Source organism: Miniopterus schreibersii, assembly GCF_964146895.1.
Source record: "Miniopterus schreibersii genome assembly, chromosome: 6".
Lineage (NCBI taxonomy): Eukaryota > Metazoa > Chordata > Mammalia > Chiroptera > Miniopteridae > Miniopterus > Miniopterus schreibersii.
The window spans coordinates 41,853,867-41,873,227 of NC_138107.1; the positions used below are offsets into that span (position 1 = coordinate 41,853,867).

The 19,361-nt window shown below is 44.7% G+C and overlaps 1 protein-coding gene across 5 annotated transcripts in view; it reads right to left on the minus strand.

Annotated features, from left to right (window-relative positions):
• Positions 1–15,157: 15,157 nt before the first annotated feature.
• Positions 15,158–19,361, minus strand: part of RNGTT (RNA guanylyltransferase and 5'-phosphatase) — a 181,716-nt gene continuing 177,512 nt past the window's right edge. For 3 of the 5 annotated variants that reach the window (XM_081140257.1, XM_081140260.1, XM_081140259.1), the window contains 2 exons: positions 19,188–19,311; positions 15,158–17,760 (listed from right to left, as the gene is read on the minus strand). In XM_081140257.1, the coding sequence (XP_080996383.1) occupies positions 17,597–17,760; positions 19,188–19,311 (288 nt within the window). In that variant the 3' untranslated portion in view covers positions 15,158–17,596. Of the gene's footprint in view, positions 18,215–19,187; positions 19,312–19,361 lie in introns of all 5 variants that reach the window. The other 2 variants (XM_081140258.1, XM_081140261.1) reach the window with 2 other exon arrangements.

Genomic DNA, 19,361 nt, shown 5'->3' on the forward strand with positions numbered 1-19,361 from the left:
ACCCCCAGACACTCGTCAGAAGAGTGACTGAGTCACGCGCTGGCCGGGCGCAGCTGGTCGGAGTTCACCAAGAGGCTGTGGGTGCAAGTCCTGGTCAGGGCACATGCCTAGGCTGCGGGTCAAGGGTCAGGATTCGTGGGATTGATGTTTCCCTCTCCCTTCGTCTCTCACTAAAAACAAATAACAATATCCTTGGGTGCGGATTAAAAAGAAGAAGAATGACTGAGTTAGTCACCTCAGATTCTTTTTAAAAGTTCTCCATCGATTCTCGTTATTTGACTGATTTACTTGCAAGCAGACTTCTGCCCACTGCACGCAGGGTAACCTTTGTCTTAACCTTGCTCAGTGGGTCATGAGCACTGAGTTAAGGAGGCCCCAGTGGCCTGCTGTGTCCAGTCTCATTGCTGCCCCAGGTAAACACCCAGCCCACTCTGGGAGGACTGGATAGCAGGACTGGGGCCCTGCCCCGGGAGGCCAGAGGTTGGGATCGTCCCTTCACTGGGCTGTGACCATTTGGACAGAGGGGCTCCACTGTCTGGCCTGGGTGGCTTCAGTGGTGCGGGCAGGGGGCCGGCAAGGAAGGGAGGAGCAGCCAGCTCTGCCACCCTGTGTATGGCTCTCTGGCCTCCAGCGCTCACACCTGCAGCCACAGGCCCCCACATGCAGAGGAAGTCCTTTGATGGCAGGCTCTAAAAGCACCAGGGTGATTTTCTCTTTGGTAGGAACATTTGAAATAACATCTTTTCAAGTGTGTGGAAGATCAGGATATGAATAGGACGGGGGTGTGGTAGGAAGGGGCTGTGAAAGAAGGGGGCTGGGTCCCGCAGCTTGGTCTATTCTGAAAGGGGAGGTGGTGAAGCTTGCTTTCTTTTCTCTACAAAGTGACAAAATCACTGTGGGGACATTTACAGCCAGAATATCTCTGACATTTTTAAATCTCCAAAATCATCAAAAATAAAACATGATACCATGTGCATTGGCGAGGGAAATGCTTTATGTCAGGGGTTGCCTGAAAGATACCAGTGGAGCCTGGTTAGCTCTGTCAAGGTCACTCTCTGAGTTTCTGGGCCACTGAGACATCAGTTGCAGTTTCCAGGGCAGCACCCTGTAATGTGGACTGCGTAGGGGACAGGACTAAGCTCTTACTTACAAATCTCTGCAGACGTGGCCAGCCTGCTAGGTCCACATCTTCCCCCTGAGAATGGACAGGAAGGGACAACAATGAAACCACTCGAGATGGAATCCTGTCCACTCAGTGACTTAAACCAGCCTCCGCAGCTGGGTGTTGGAGCCTAGTTCTGGAACCATGTCTCACCCCTAAGAATTGAGGAACATGAAAGAGCCTCAGCTCTTCATTCGGGAGGGCGAGGAACAGAGCCCAGCAATCCCTGGAAGGTCCGAGAGCATTTGACTTCCTCCCTCACACATTCTGGCCTCTAAGGGTGGTAACTTAATAGGCAAAACTCCTGAACAAGTACTTAGCCCTAGAGGCAAAGAAACACTAACCCCTAAGTCCCAGTGAGGAGGTAAACTGGCTCTTGCCTAAAGCCTTTGGCCTCCTGTAAAGAATCATCTACTTGCCCTGTCCTCCACCTGACCTTCCATCATGGTATCAGCCTCAACATTTGTTTTCCAGTTAGTTGTCCTCTAGGATCCAGTATAATGCAAAAATCCAGTGACTCACCAGCACTTAATGGGACTCTCAGCAAAGGTGCTGACCACTAGGGACACCTTCCACACTGTTGAAGACGCCAGTCCTCCTGAAAGAGGCAACAAAGAAGGAGACAGGGGCTGGGGCCAAGGTGGGCAGTGCAGTGGGAGCCTGAAACAGACTCTTCAGCACAGCGTACCCTGGCCCATGACTTTTTGGGAAGCTCAGGACATATTATGGGCTGGTTTGGAGGCAGCAATGTTGAACCAGCAACACTATAACTTTGTACTTACAGAAGCATGACTTTCACATCCAAGAGGGGCTCTCAGTGGTATAACCCTAAGCAATGAATGTAGGTTGGTCATTCCATTTGAAAATAGGAGACAAAGTCAGCTTTGTGCCTGGGACTCCTTCTCTGTAGTCTTTACAAATACACGCAAAAAGGTCTGATAACTTGCTAGATGCCAAGAATAAGGGAGTCACCTGCCCAAGCTTATTTCATGGCAGTGGCCCATGTAAGGGACAGTACCGCACTGTTGGACAGGTGTGCACAAATCATGCCCAAAACACTGCTTTTGGTTCTTAAACTTTTTGAAGTGTAGAAACCTTTGAGTATTAATTAGGCCGAAGCTCTGGACCTGAAGCTTCTGGAATGAGAATTCCAGAAACAATGAACATATACACCAAGTTTGCCTAGAATTTTTCCCGAAAGCAGACACCTTCGGAGCTCATTCACAGCCTCCAGGTTAAGATCCTGGTTTAGGGGGTGACCAAAATTGACCCTTCAAGAGGAAGATTCTTCACTGCTTTGCCGTGGAAGGTCATTTACTGAACACAGAATAAATTATAGGTTTTACCAAAATTCAAATTATTTACAACTACTCAGGAACGTCCCTGCAGATAAGGCAAGAGGCCCCTGCGGCATGGTGGGGAAAGGTAGCCTCAGGGGGAGAAGGCTGGGGGAGCTGGTTGTCTCTAGGACACACGTCAACCTCAATCCCCATGGCCTCGAGAGATGGTCTGAGCTGGAGGCATCACTGATGTTTCCCTGGGCGTCTCGCCTGCTTCTGATCATTCATCTGAGCGGCGATTGTCCGGGGCGCGTTTAGTGACAGTGCTGGCATTGCATCCCGCGCAGGCCCGCTCTCCCGGGGTGATTTATGGCCCCCCGCGGAGCTGTGAGTAGGTGGGTTCCCTCGCCGCTGACGCGAGGCTCGGGGTCCGGCTCCCTGTTTCCATCTAGGTGGTTGCTGCCGTTCCCTCCCCGACCCCCCACGTGCACGCCCTGGAGTGGTCATCAGAACTAGAGGAATCACTGCGCGAACCAAATTCTTCGCCGCGGTAATTTTGGGAAAACATTTCTCCTGGGGCAGCTGAAACAGCCAGCCGCCTGGCAGGGTATTTATTGGCGGCCCCAGGGGGTGCTGCCAGCGCTGCCCGGCTCGCCCCAAGACGCGCAGCTGTGCCCCGCGGAGGGCGCAGGGGCGCTGACAGCGGCTCCCTTGGCTTAGCAAGCTAAGCAAGGAGGCAGTGATTCTAATTCCCACAGACGCACTGTACTGGTGAGCAGGGCCTAGGAACGGGGGTGACGACGGGCCCCAGTCAGAGGTAGAAGAGGAGGGTCTAGGAGGCGTCCCTGTCTGACAGCTGTCCGGGCCTGAAGCTCCCCAGGAAGGACAAACAGGCCAGGGCCCGCCATCTGTTCAGCATTAGTATTTGGGACAGGGGTTCACTGTGGCATCAGAGACCTCCGGTCTCTCAGGGGAAGGCACTGGAGTCCGTGGCAGGTGTGAATCAATATTCTTTCTGCTCACAAGTTGCGACAGATCATTTTCCGAGGTTTTCACACTGGGCACCTTACCTTCTCAGCCTTGGGGTGAGTTCCAGGAGGCGAAAGGTGTCTTTTATTTTTTTTAATGTCCACACAGGACACCAAACCTGGCCCTGAACTTGTAGAATTCAGTGTCTCTGGGCTCGTGCCTTTGCAGACAGGAGTCCCCCTGAAATGTGTCTCTGTCCACCAGTAAAATCTGAAGTGATTAGAATAGTCCCCAGCCTGAAGACCCCCATCCAATGCTACCACAAAGCTACACGGAGAAAGAAGTCCCAGCTCCACCTCCTCCCCGCCACATGACCTTGGGCAAGTCATTTAAAGGCTCCGAGCACAGTGGCCTACCCTGCACAGTAGGAATAGTGACAGCCACTTCCCAGGGCTGCTGTGAGGGTTTGCTCCCAAGTTAGCTGTGGCTGGTTGGCTGTTAACACTCTCAACAGTGTTTGGGCAGGACCATGGCCCTTCCTCCAGAAAGCAGTTTCCTGAAGCCAACCCAAGGCCTTCCCAGCCTTCAGGGAGTAACTTCCATAGCAACTTGTACCCTTCCTATTTCCCTCTTTTCCTGCCTGGGGTCAGTTATTACGCATCCATGCGACATACATTTGCTGTCTACCCCCACCCCCACCCTTGGCCCTAATATACAGTGACGTTTTTGTAAGTTTCTGAGAGCCCAAACCTCCTGCACATACTAGGTTTAAACAAATACTGTTGGACTGAATCGCTCAGTGTTGTGGGACAAATATCCACGTTCTAAGAAGAAAAGTCCTGTAGATACACACAGTGGCGATGTTTCCAACTTGAAGATTTCCTCGGCAACGAAGCTGTTTTTCTATCAGCAGCAGGCTTAGCCAGTCATGTATGTAATTTTAAACAGCCTGAAAAATTACCATTGATTTCAAAGCATTGATTTTCTGCACCACAGTAATACATTAAATCTCTTTTTGGAAAGAGACAAAAGAGAACTAAAAGCATAAAATTTCACTCCAAAGGGTCGAGGTGAGGGGGTGATTATACAACAAAATTAATTAAGTTGCCTATTTTTATAGCAGATGACCTGCAAAGGGCATTTGGCTTCTCTCCAGGAAACCCTGTTATGTAATAAGTGAAAGCTGGGCTGTGTCCCAGAGAGGAGCCCATGCATCTCTGGCTCTCACAGTGGCTGACTGTGTCCCAGGGGCCACAGGGCTGCCTCCCGGAGGCCCAGGGACCCAGAGGCTGGTAGGAAGAGTGTGAGACCACCCGCCCAGGCTCAAGCTCCACACATGCCTCTCTCCGGAAGGCAGATGTTGCCTCTCCAAATGAGTCCTGTGAGTCGGGTCATCTCTGGGTTAGACTTGTTTTGTTATTGAAACTACAGGTTTAAAAAAAAAGAATATTGATTTTTTTTAACTAAGAAGAAATCTCCTCAGGCACGTATGTGATGACTTACACGTATAACCACCATTCATAATTTTTTCCAAGCCAACCTTGTTCCCATGACCTTCAGTAATCTTGTTTTCCCAGTGGAAAATGCTCAGAGCTAAAACAGTCCCGTATAATTTGGTCTTTACACTGAAAAAAAGACTTTTTTTTTTTCTCACTGTCCTTTACTTTGCCTTCCCCTGGCTGCTCCACCACCCAAAAAAGGAAGACCCTGAAACGTCTGTCTGGGTTTCAAGCTCAAAGCAGATTTTATTTATTTATTTATTTTTAGAACACATCGGTTAAATCTGTTCATCTTTTTTTGAGTTGAGGGACTGGGAGAAATCACACATCGTTTCTGATGTGATATACCCATGGGCGGTTTTGCATCCTACCCAAAGATAGCTCCACTTCATTTTAAGATGTTTTGCCTTCTATGGCAATCAAAATCAAACTTGCCTAAGGAGACGGGTGTGGGTTACGCAACTCCGAGCACCCACCAGCGGTCTTTGCCTCACCCTGGATAAACTCCTCAGCCCTGGGTGCGCCAGTGCTCCCCCGGCGTCTGAGCACCGCAGGTGGCTCAAGCTCCAAGACGGGAAGGAGGTAAAGGGCAGTCACCTCTGGGATTCTACAGGCTTTGTCAAAGGTCAAATTGTCTCCCTAATTGGAGGCAATTTTTTTTTTCATTCCCCACCTTTCTCTCTTCAGGGAATAATGCCAAATGAGCTGTGAATCAGAAAGTCAGGTGTGTTTCCTTGTTAAAGTCACCTAGTATTTCTGAGTCTCACTTTGCTCACCTCTAAAATGGGACCAGAAGCTCTCGGAGGCGACTCCAGCTCAAATTCAGTTTCATGCTTTTCTTCTCTCTCGGAAGATCCCAGAAGGTGATCAGGGTCCGGGAAGTAGTTCCCTCCTCTCCAAACTTCCTGCAGCCGTGGAGCCTCCAGCTTGTTCTTAATCTTCTCCTGCCCGTGAACAGCAGCTCTGCTTCTGGCCCCAGGGCACTGCCGTCCCTTCTGCCCACGCCTTCCTGGGCTCCCTCTAGCCCTGGCCACCCAAGAACAGCCTCTTCCACTGGATCCCATCAACAATATATCTGGGGTAACATATTTGTTACCAGGACAAACTCTAGATAAACCGTTGTCACTATGCCTGGGCTACTTGATTGTGTCTATTATCATGAACTCCCTAGAGTCTATCAGTTTCCTCGAGCTCTCTGCTTACTTCTCCTTAAATGAAACTTGATCTTTCTCAAACTTAATACTTCCTTTGCAATCTTTTTAAAGGCCATTTCATTCATTCAAATAAAATTATTCGGGGCCTTCTATTTGTTGGTCTCAAAAAATGCTTGCTGAGGCCGGCCGGGCATGGCTCAGCAGTTGAGTGTCATCCTAGGATCCAGGAGACCGTGGTTCGATTCCCGGTCAGGGCACAGGCCCGGGTTGCAGGCTCTACCCCCAGTCGGGGGCGCGCAGGAGGCAGCAGATCAATGACTCTCTCATCATTGATGTTTCTATCTCTCTCTCCCTCTCCCTTCCTCTCTCTGAAATCAATAAAGATACACAGTGGGACCTCGGTTTTCGAATGTAATCCGTTCCAGAAGACTGTTCGAATCCTGAAGTGTTCGAAAACCGAGGGATAGGCCTCAGGATCTTGCCCTCAGCGGAAGCCGTGGGGCATGTTCAACTTCCGAGGCGAGTTCGAAAACCGAAGCATTTCCTTCCTGGTTTATGGTGTTCATAAACAGAAATGTTCACCAACAGAGAGCTCGAAAGCTGAGGTACCATTTTAAAAAAAAAAAAGCCTGTTGAGTGAATAAGTGAATGGACAAATGCCTTGTTGGGTGCTACAGGAAATTTAGAAACACACAGACTTAGGATGATTGTCCATTTATGGTGGTGTAAAGGATTAAACAAGCACAAAAAACAGCTGGGTTACAAGCAGTGCCAGTATTCGTGGTACAGCAACAGGGCTTATGAATGCTGAAAGACCATAATGATAGAATACTAGTTGGGAAATGGTCACTTCCCTAACCAACCCCTGCAAGTGTCTTTCCTCCTCCCAGCTACCCTGCCTCTCCAGTGGAACCCCCAGGCCTCCCCACAACCTAACAACCAGAGATGGTTAACAGTTGGCTAGGCAGGAAACCTCCAGTGTGCTGCTCCCGAGCTGTTCTGATTGGTCAGCACCCAGGCCTACCAGGTGATTAATATTTTCACTATCACTACTGCATATGGGTAAAGCTCCGCTAGGCAGGTGCCAGAAACAAATGATAAAAGTAATAAGAAAGGAAATATTAGGAGAGTTAGTTCCATTCTTAGCTGTAGTGATGAGCACCAGCCATAAGCCTGGCCATTTAGAAAGGACATTATATTCCCTGGGCAAAAAACCCAACTGGATATGGTGAGGTAAATTGAAACTTTTGCCAGGACCATGGGTAGAGAGATATTTGTCCTTTATGATGGATGTTAACTGAGATGTGATTCTTGAGGGACGAGGGGCTACCACATAAACCCAGTCTCGCTAGGATTTGAGAGATGGAAAGCTCCTGGGTCAAGCCATTCCTGAAGGCATTTTTGCTTTCTAGACTATTCAGTTATCAAAGTAGGCGAGTTTGTATTTCTGTCATTTTATAACAAAAAAAAAATCCTGATACTAGGATGAGGCAGCAAAGGAAATGCAAGTATAAGAGAGAGATGGAAAACGGTGCCCTGCCATTCTCAGTTGGCCCCTTTCTCAGCTTGTTGGAGCTGGCTCTACACTCTGATCCTGGGATCTGGTCCCTTTACTCTTTCCCTTTCACTCATCCTTTTCTGACTTTAATGAATTTAATCTGGAATAAAGTCCCACACCTTATCAACCATCTTCTGTTTTCACCTTGCCAATCTCAAATCCTGGGCCATCAGAACAATGCTCCCAGCCCTTTTCACATGATGGCAAACACAGAAAATGTCAATCTTTGAAGGACACCTTGGGGTAAGCTAAAGTATTAGGATGGCTCTATGGGTCTTGGGGATAAAAAGTCAATTACATTTTCTTTACACTATAAAATTATAAGTAAAATACTAAGTCCCAGAAAAGATACAGCTTTATAAGAAACTTCAAAATAAAATCTTTTCAAAATGTTAGATGAGAAACTTGAACTTGCTTCCATGAACTTGCCTTTTTTATATCAGATTTTCATGCTTCAAATGTCCCTAAATCCTGATCAAAACTTTTTAATGATAGTCTCTTTAAATTCTTGGGAGTCACTATCATGAGAAACCTTGCACATGTGGGAACAAAAAAATAAAATCACTTTTTGCAACCTTTCAAAAATGTCAACAGTAGAAATTATATTTAAAGAATTAAATAACGTGTCCTTTTTCATTTCTACATACAAATTTCTTGCGATATCTTGCTGACATTTCTTGTGATGAAGCAAATGGACTTCTAGTCCAATAGGATTATTTTTACATCAATTCTTTCCCAATAATGATGAAACCCTAATGTGCACAATGCACGTGCATTGCTAGAGCAGACTCCTTGTACCTAAAACGAAGCTCCCACAGCAGCTCATCAGCCATCACGGACATGAGTACTGACACACATGGAGGCAGAGACAGACTTAGCCCTCACCAGCTTCCTGGAAGCCCCCTTCTGAGGAGCCGCACTCAGCGCTGTGTGCTCGGCAGCTCCATGGGCAACATGTCTGGACTGGGCAGTGCCATGCTCTGCGGCTGGCCTTCCCCAGTCTCTTGTGGAGCATCAGTACATCGCACGCCCTTGATGTTGGTCACTGCTTTCACCCGTGGGAACCGAGGTGCTCCTTTCTCAGGAGCTCAGAGGCATCTCTCAGCTGGAGGCAACAGTCCAGGCCCCACCTGGCCGAGAGGATCATTGGCCATGCAGCAAGGTGTCTTGAAACAGCGGCTGGGAGGATCTCTGGAGAGCTCAAAGATGTATCATCACAGAGTGAACACACCATGTGTGACCGCTACCCTTGGGAATATTAATTCATCTGTTGACACAGATAAAACCCCAAACCCCACCACCTCTACTTTCTCATATTCTCTCGTTTTCCTCTTGACTCCAGCCATCCCTATAGTGCTGCTGAAAGTTACTTAGAAACCAAATTCAAGGCCCTTTTCTCAGTCCTTGTCTCTCTGTAACTTTCCTGGAGCAGCCTGTTCTCTCTCTTCTACTATCAAGAAGCATCTCTCTCTTAGTGCCTGTGGGCTCTACCCTCTCGGGCCTCTTCTTACTTCTTGGCCTTACCTTCTTGATTTGTATACATGACCTTACTTATTGATGCCTTACTTTCTTCATTAGTTATTTTTTTTCTTCCACCCATAACATGGAAATCCCTGACCCTCTTTTTCACTCTATACCTTCTACTCGCCCTGCTTTTGCCATCACTGTTGTGTGGTCTAAGCTTCAGTTCTAATTTCTCCCTTCTCTTTGGACGGCTCCATCTGAATCTCCTGACAGCACCTCCAGCTCACCGTGCTCAGAAGCTCCTTCTTCAACCCAGCCCCAATCGGCTTCTCTTCTCACTTCCCTGTTTCTGTTAAGGGCACCACCATTCACTCCCTCACCTAGGCTCAAACCTTGAAGGTAACCTTGGCTTCTCAACTGACTATTAAGTCTTGATGATTCTCCCTCCTAAATGCCTATCACATCCATCTCCCCTATTTCTTAGACACCACCTTATTCTAGGTTCTTGACGTCTCTCCTGGATTATCACAATAGCCTCCCAGCTGGCCTATCATCTTTTTTTTCTTCTTCTGCCACCTTAGGCAAATTACCAGTTTATTCTCACAAAGGACCAGCTGTTTAAAAGCTTTCAGTAATTCTTTATTGTTGATTAAATTTAGCCTAACTTCTTAGCCAGACATTCATGATCTGTCCCCAGCCTAACTATGTAACCTTAGTTCATTTATAGCTTCTACACATTTTTGTTGAATTCCTATACTTTGTGCCGGACTGGCCTAGATGCTAGAAAGGCAGCAATGAATGAAATCAAATTCTCAGTTCTTATAGAACTTACATTCTTGAGAGGAGTCAGACAATAGGTAAACAAGTAAACATATATGTTAGATAGCAAGCACTTGTAGGAAAATAAAGCAGGGTAAGAGCGTAGAAGTGGCATTTTAGATGAGACGGTCAGGAAGTCCTTTATGATAAGGTTGCATTTGTCTAGAGACTTGAATGAAATGAGTGGGCCTTGTGGATGGGTATCCAAGGGAAGAGCATTTCGAGACAGAGGGAAGAGAAAGTCCTTAAAGTGGGAACACGCTTGGCAGCTGGAGAAACAGCCAAGGAGCCAGTATGGATGAGCAGAGTGAATGGGAGGGTAAGATGAGATCAGAGAGGCTGCTGGGAGCCAGGTTATATAGGCCTTGTGGACTGTGGTATGCACTTACAATTTAATTCTGAACAATACAGAAGGCACTGGAAGGTTCTGAGTAGTTGAGTGACATGTTCTAAAAAATATTACAGACAAGCTGTGTGGAAAATAGCTTTGGTGGGGTGGCGGGGAGTGAAAAATGGGATACTAGTTAGGAGGCTATTGCAATATTCTAGGCAAGAGATGGGATGAGAGGTGTTGGGGAGATTGAGAAGCTGTCAAATTCTGGTTGTAGTTTGAAGGTAGTGCCAACAGCATTTGCTGATGGATTGGACATGAAGTGTCAGAGAAATTAAAGAATCAAGGATGATTCTGAAGCAACTGGAAAAATGCAGTTGCCATTAACTAAGCTCTGTGAGAGGCTGTGGGGAGAGAAGGGCATCTACAGGGCGAGGAAAGTTCAGTTTTCAGTGCATGAAGTCTGAGATGACAGACATCCAAGTCAAGACATCAAGTTGTCAGCTGGGTATCTGAGTCTAGAATTCACAAGAAAGATCCAGGCTAGAAATAAATTTGGAAATCGTGTGTAGATGATACTAGTGTTCAGAGAGTAGAAGAGATCTCTCAGAGAGCTTGCAGACAGGGGCCAGCGGACTGAGCCTGGGTCACCACAACACGGAGAGGCTGCGAAGGTATAGAGGGCTCAGCAAGGGAGACCAGTAGGTAGGAGAAAAGAAAACCAAGAGACTGTAGTGGTCTGGAAGCCAAGTGCAAAAAGCGTTCAGCAAGGAGAGAGAAATTTGTGATTTGTTTTAAAATAATCGTGTGTGTGTGTGTGTGTGTGTGTGTGTGTGTGTGTGTGTGTGTGTGTAGGAGAGTGGGGACGAGCTGTTGTATAAATAAACAAGAGCTACCACAGATTAATCATTGCGAAATCTGGGTAGATAGGAGTTCATGTTACCATTTTCTTTACTTTTGTGTTTGAAATCTCTCATTAAAAAGAGTGAAGGAAAAAAGCAAAGAAACAACAAAACACAGGGAGTGAGAAACTGTGCCAGATGCTGATGGTGCTGACAGGTCAACTAGGAGAGTGGATCTGACTCTGCAGAGGGCAGTCTCAGTAGAGGAGAGAGCCTGCTGGCAGTGGGTTCAAGAGAGAATGGGAGGAAAGGCTGTGGAGTGAACAAGTGCCATCGCTTCCTAGGAATTTTGCAGGAAAGGGGGAAGAGGAATACGTCAGTAGCAGGAAGGAGATCAAGGGGCCGATAGTCGCTGGTTGAAGATGGAGTGATTACAGCCATATTTCCTACCACTGTCCTTCACACAAACTCTAGGCAAATCCTCACTGGTACCATTCCCCAGATTTTCTGTCCACACCACCCCTCCCCCATCCATCCCGCCCATCCACCAAGGCCCAGGTCACTTCCCACCTGCTGCATCATCCCAACTGTATGTGATGTCTCCAGGTGTACAGTTTCTACCTACATGTCGTTTTCAAGAAATGTTTATAGCCGAGTTTCAGTTGTGGTATGGTTCAGTTGGGGTCTCTGCAGCCCTCGTCTTCAACGTGTATCAGAGCACACCGTGTGTTTAAACTGTGGATCAAAACTACACAATGTTCCCCTGGCAGCTTCCAGAAGGGAAGCAGAACTTCTACAGAAACTGTAAAGTTTCTTATTCCTTTAGATCCTGGAAAACAGCATTCTATAGTAGCAGCAAGAATAACATTTTCACTTGCCTTCTCCACTCCTAAAGGCATGGCTAGAAGCACCAGCTCACGCTAAGGGTTCACGAACTGGTATTTATTTTTAAAAGTGACAAAAGCCTCAGCAGTTATCAAACGACTTCTCTTTGAAAACATCAAAAACTAGGCGGCAGTAGGTGGGTAGGGAGAAGGAGCCTTCCAGTTTCAGATGTGGCAGCTCAGGGAAACTGCACTAAAAAATAAGACATAATTAAAAACACTACTTTCCTCACACCTCCCTCAGAGTGTATCACAGGCACTTGCTTAAGATTCTTCCTGCCAAGAAGTTTCCCTCTGAAGCACTCGTTTTCAGTGCAAAAGGCAAGAATAGACAGGAGACTTCTAATCAGGATTAAATATAAGATGCATCAGAGACGGCCTCTGAAGAAACTCTTAAGAAATGTAACTGGTGCTTCTATTATGATGAGGCTAGAGTGACAAAACTGTTCATATATGGCTGAACCGAGGGAGACAACAGCAAACACATCTCGACTGAGTCTCGACAGCATGTACAAAAGGGCCCCTGAACTTCCTGCCCCAGTTACTACCGAGTGCCCGCTATTGCCAAGCCCTGTGCTACGGGTCACAGAGATGATACAGTCCCTTGTCTGGGGTAGGGGGTGAGGGTCACCAGGGGAGACCATCACAATACAGTGGGGGATTTAGGAGGGGATCTATGGCAGGAAGAGCTCCTTGATCCTGAGATTAAAGGAGGTAGGGGTTTCTGGGTACACAGAGCAGGCATTCTGGGAATAGCAAGGAGTCACACCACCACCACTCTATCACAAAGCAGGCTGAGGCCAAATGGCAGAGGGCCTTTAAAAAAAAACAAAAATTTCCACCAATTTTAGAGAGAAGAGGGAGAGAGAGAGAAACAATGATTGGGTGCCTCCTGCACACACCCCAACGGGGGGCCCATTCTGCAACTTGGGCCACGTGCCCCAACCAGGACTGAACCGGCAGCCCTTCGGTGCACAGGATGATGCTCAGCCGACAAGCCACGCAGGCCCGCTCGGAGGGCTTTGCTGTCATGGGCCAGGGGCTCTCACGGGGGAAGAACAAGAGCAGGCTTGCAGTATTGAAGGGTCATTCTGGTGGCAGTGACTGTCTGCCAACTTCAAAGTTGTGAAAACTGGTGACGCTCTTGGTCTGGTTTGTTGTCAAATTCTGTTTTTCTGTGTTGTATTTGGCTATGTTTATTTTGGTATCTCAAATAGCTGAGGGTTTCATTCTACTTGGGTATTTTTAAACATTCAAATCATTTCATTTTTCATCCATACACCTTAGACCACAAGAGCACAATATAATCAGGTATTGTGAGGTAATTTTACTGTGATCAACTCTGACTATAAAAATGACCTGCAGCTATGGAACCAGGGGCTGCTTCTTCCCTGAGGGTCTACCTGCCCCCTTCCCACTCAGAAGCCCCTCTCTTGAACCTTAGCTATGCAATGATCCCCCAAACTGGTCCATGACAAAGTTTTCACCAGTTTGGGATGAAATGTAGAAGCAAAGGATAGTGTAGCAAGTCTTTCATAAAACAAAATCTGTTCTATGTAAAGGGGTGTCCTGTCTTCTATCTTATGCCCTACTTGCTTTTCGGGTGTTAAGATTCCCTTTATTTTATGAAATGATGACAACAGAATTTTTGGTAAATACCCTTCCATAGCAAAACAGCTGGCAATCCCAGATCTGTGCACTCATTTTTGGAAATGTGAACTCTTCTGAGGCCCCTGCTCTGAGTGCCCAATGCCACCTTGCTCTTCCTGCACAGTGGTCACCTGAAACCAGAGTCTGGTCGGGGGAGGGGCATACCCAGTTCACCAAGGCTGACACCTACCTGCCACAGGGGCAGAGTTGACAGCTAACTATGCAACAACCAGGATAATGTTGTCAAAGTGTATAATTTTACCACATATTTCATCCTATTTACAACTTTAGAATTTAGCATCTTAATGAAAATATTAAATTTCTTTTCATGGCTTCCGCATCACTCACATTTAAATATTGTTAAATAAGTAAAGGTCTTAAAAATGTATTTATTTCCCTGCTCCCAGTGTCATCTCCTTATTTTGGAAAGAGGTGTTTGATGTCTATTACCTATTAGTACCAAAGGAACAACTAAAATAGTCTGGGACCCTGGCACGGACACAGTCCTCCATGCAGGGGCTGGAACAAGCCTTTTGGAGAATGCTGTACAATTAACCAGGCCCTGGAGTCAGAAAGACTTATGTTTGTGTCTCAGTGCACAACTTACTAGCTATGTTACCTTGGGCTACTTAACCCTCTGAGTGTCAGGTTCCTCAACTACAAAATGAGGTTAATAATGGTACCTACCTGCATAGAGTGGTATTTAGGACAGTCTTGGTGCTTGGTGAATATTCAGTAATGGTAACATTGCTATAATCGTGAATATAGGACACTTAAAAAGCACTGTCTTTTATACAAGAGTCATGTTATACCTGAAAAGGTTCCTGCTGATCATCTGGCCCAATCTTGGCATTTCATAGCTGGGGGAGGGGAGAAATGAGTTCCAGAGAAAACACAGAACCATTGAGAGTCAGAGCCTAGAGTTGGTCTCTGGGCCCAGCCCACGGTTTTCCCCACCACATTAGTTTTCTCCAACTGACAGTATTTGCTTCTTGACTTTCCAGGTTTTCTGACCAGAAAGAACTACACATGTAGTTCAAAATAGTGGTATCATTTAAACACTTAAAGATGGAAAATTGGATACCACAAAAATGCATAGTCACCAAAAAGTTGGTAGGTCATTACTTCATCATTTTAGAATACTTATTGCTGAGCATTCTAAAATAATAAAATGCATTAAAAATGGTGTAACAGAATGTCTACCCATACAATAGAGTGCTAAAATGAGTTGGATGAACAGATTATACTTAAAATCACAAAAGATGTGTTTTCCCCCACTCCCCTACACTCCAAAAACAAAACATGCAAATTATACCCCCCACACCAATCAAGTTTCTTGGTTTCTTGGGAAGAAAAACAGAGGATTTTCCAAGTCCTTATGCTAACCTTCAGAATGTGGCACAACCACATAGGTTATGTCAGGCATGGGTAATAGCAGTAGGATCTGATGCCAGCAATAGAAGGGACATAAAAGCATCAGTGAAATAAAAGGATACAAAGGCATCATCACAAGTAACATAAAGCAGATACACTTTCTGTTATTTTCAGTCAGTAGTTTTATTACAATTTGCACTGACACACAATCAGAGAAGGAATGTCCTGACATTTTCTGAGCATTTCACAGAAAGCAAATGTAACCATCCAGGCAGTCGAGTCATCCACATCTTTCCAGACACAATGCAAAGCTTTTGTATGTGATAACTCAGAAAAGCAAAGTTTTTTTATTCTTGTCTACAAAACTTCAGTGTCAAAAAATTGTTATTGTGAAGGGAGCTGAGAAGGGAAATGTTTCATTCCTGATGTTCCAAATCCTGGCTCTGGATCCCTCCCCGACTTTCTAGATGACTTTTTATGATACTGCAGGTGGTAGTGTGTTCAGGGGGCAAAGGGGTCTACTTATAAGGCCAACTTTACTATATTACACTTCACTATAACTGAAAAGGAAGGAAAACTAAGGAATTTAACTGCTGGAAAATGCACAAAGGCAAGGAGAAAAATCTGGTTGTATTAAAAATGAGAGGCTCTTTTCACATAACTTATTTAAAAGGTTACAATTACCATAAACATTTAACTCCATTAAAGATCACTGGCAAAAGCTTGCTCTTATATCAGCAAAAGGGCCCTGCATTTACACAGGTCCAGGAGAAAGCAATATGCGGTGTGAAAAGAGCCACTAATCCTGGTGAAGGAGACATCAACTCCTTGGAGTTGCATCGGCAGTTTTTTAGATCCACTTTGTCCAGACACTATGGAACTTTGACAAATTTCCATCTTTCTACAGTCATGTGGAAGTCGGGTGTTTTCATCCCTTCAGTGCCCAAACACACAAAAATATTCTAGGAAAGAAACCCTAAAATGGCATTTTGGGTAAATTCACCATATATTACATAAGTTGGGGACAACAAAGGAAAACACCTGAGCATGACACTACTATTTCATATAGAAAAGCACTGCAGGAGAAAATTTTGTTTAAAAACATTTAAACTCAGGTGAATATAAATACATTTTTGGTTAATCTGTGCTATAACATGTATAAATCCTGTCAGATACTCAGTCTCCTAGGTAAGTAGCTTGGATTTTCATTTCCGACTGCATTAGTAGAAGAATATACACTGTTGCATATACTCACATATATATGCATAGACATGTATAAAATTCAGATCATGAAAAAATTTTTAAAATACACATACTTAAAACCTGTACCTCTAAAAATAAATACATTAGCCTCTAACAGTCTAATTCTCAATTCCTTCACAAACCAATCAGAACACAGTTTCTCAACAATGGCAGATGACCAATTAGCTGCTCTTTAAATCCATTATCTACCAGTAAATGTTTTAAAATTCAGACATACAACAGAAATAGCATTCCCAGAAGAAAATGTAGATAGAATTCTGGCTTTGAAAAGAAATGTCTTGGCCTCCTTGGTGTTCAGTTCCTACAGATGTCTGCTCTTTGCCTCTGCATTTACGTGGCAGTGGGAGAAGATTTTCTCATGGCAGCATTCTCTCCCATTGCTATTACTTTCTAATCAAAGGAGTCAGTTGGCATTTCCTTTGCCATTCTGTTAGAGGGAACTAACACACACTACTTGTGTTTGATATCACTCCTATAATCACAGTGAGTTGTGTGTTTCAATGTAATTTACAATGTGCTGATACCACTGAGGTAAAGTAGTAGCCCTGGCATTTAAAAAAATGTCTCTTGGAAAACAACAGGTAAAGGATCTGGGGTATAGATCTAAGTCCTATGAAGAAACTCAAAACCCCTGCCAGAATGGACACCCTGGAGATCCGATACTGCAGTTCAGACAGCAGAAGCAGATGTAAGCACGCAGTACACTTCCTTCAGAAAGGATGCAGTTCACAAAGAGAGCTTTACTTGTTTCCTTTTACATTTCCAAAAAGCTTCTTAAAATTATAAAGCCAGACCAAGTTGTTTAATATATACAATACTTAACAACCCTGTCATTTGTTTTTGAATACAAGAATCTCAGGAATGGAGAAAATCCATGATAAAGGATATGAAGAATGTTTGATGCCATTGCCTAAATGTTTTAAAAGGAAAATTTACCATAGCTGGAATACAACTTCTAAAAAATACAGTGTTCTGGGCGCTCACAGTTCCAGATTGCTAACTTTATAAATTAAAGGTAGGAGTTATCCATATATAAACAAGGCCTCTTTTTCATTGATTTCAATCTTGTTCAAACCTTTGGATATTTCAATCTTCAGATTCCACAAGGTAAGGCTGTGTTTATCAAATATAAATAAAATGTTTAAGTCCATGATGTATTTATTGTAGCACTAAGAAAACAATTGAGTCAAATATTTACAACCTGGCTACAATACTTTTCTTTAAAAAAAAAAAAATTCAAATGTGTATCAACATCAAACCACATTCTTTGTTGAATTTCTCTGGCTGCAAATGGGGCGACAGCATTTCTCCTCACTCATCTCTCAGTCCTGAAGTCGGAGGCAGGACTTAGGTCAAAGGGCGCGGTCTTTTGGGAGGTGGTGGAGGCATGAGCTCCGTGTCAGGGTCCAGATGATGCTTTCTTTTCTGTCCCTGAGAAGCTGCTGCACATCTGTCAATGAACTCAAACAGCATCTCCTTGGTGACAGGGTTTGAGATGCTGTTGCACACAGCTGTGGACAAAGGGAGACACGTGTCTCACGTGAGGGTTAATTAAGGCAGCAGCTCACCACTGGGAGATGGGAGGGGAGAGGTTCCCGCCCCAGTATGCTAAACACCACCTTACTGGCTTAAGTGACATGCTCCAGATTAAACTATTCTCCTCCCTCCTCCGCCCCCAAAAGAATGTTTTTCCAGTGGCTTTTCTTTGCTCTGCTGTTAATTTTAAACCAAAACTTTAAGTACTTGGGTTACAAGCATGTATTCACTATGGTTTTCTATCCTCCAAACAGTTTTTTCAGGATTTTAATCTAGCACAGTGCAGCACACTATAGACCATATTCAACTAAGATTTCTACAGAAAATATGTGCTACAGTCCTTGTCTTTCTCAGAAAACAGTTCACACCGAGAAGCATAGTGTTCAGCATCAGCCACCGTTCCCACTGAATAGGTAGGTTTCACTGCAGCTGGAAGATAATATTATCTTATTTTAATAACTTGTTTGAAGTAAGGTATTGTAACAAAACTACTAATATATAAAGCATCTTTTCTTATGCGATCAAAATTTAGTACCAGTCCTTTTAATTTTATCTACCTATTCAGTTTTGAGGAGGGGCAGGGGTGTGACACTGGCTTGATTATTCCGATTTTCAGAATTAACTCATCTGAACATATCTGATAGCTCCAACAAGAACCTTTAAATGTATAAACAGTAACTTTGAGGCTGCAAAACCCAAACTGGCAATTTCTGTATTTTCTCATAAGCTTATCATAATCGTCATCACCACTGACTGAGCACTCAAAAGTACACCTATTGATTGTATACTCTATTGACCTTTAATCTTAGTTTTCATCTGTTTTTTTCCAACTCCACTAAAAATGCAATCCAGAGCAACAATGCCACTACTAGTTTCCCTTACAGAGGCAATGAATTTGTGTTGTGCCCCATGAAAGAAACTTACTATTCTAAATTCCCAAAGCATTCGTGTTGTACACAAAGAATACTCTAAAGGACAGCAGAGCAGGTTTTAGGGTGTGTTTTTTAATGGCTTTCATTTACTTTGCTCTCCATCATTTGTAAAGCTATTAGATTTTCCCCAGCTAATTTTGTCTTTTACCATCTGGCAAACAATGAATAGAAGAGAAATTATCATGGCTTTTGTTATTCAACAAATTCAACTTGTATACACCCTATCATCCTGCCCTTTAAACTTCCCTCCTGGTCCCATGGGCGCAAACCCACAGGTCTATCTAAAGAGGAGAACCTACGAACGAACCGGAGCACCAGGGGACAGACCTGACTCAATCTGATCCCACAGAGCAGGATGGGGTCCAATGACTCTGCCCATCAAGCAGAACAACAGAGACAACACATTTTGGTTCTCACACCTTGACTTTTTTTTTTTAATGTAACCAGCACTGGTAGGTTGTCACACTCACCCATGGCAGTGTTGTAGGCATTGGGAAAACTCTTGTCTGTTCTCTGTCTCATGAAGACCCAGCTGTTGTTCTCAAATTTGCATTCTATAATTTTGTTGTCATACTGTTTTAGCTCTTTTGTCACCTGTTTTAAAAGAGAATTGAGGAAAATATTTAAATCATTTGAAAGGCTTT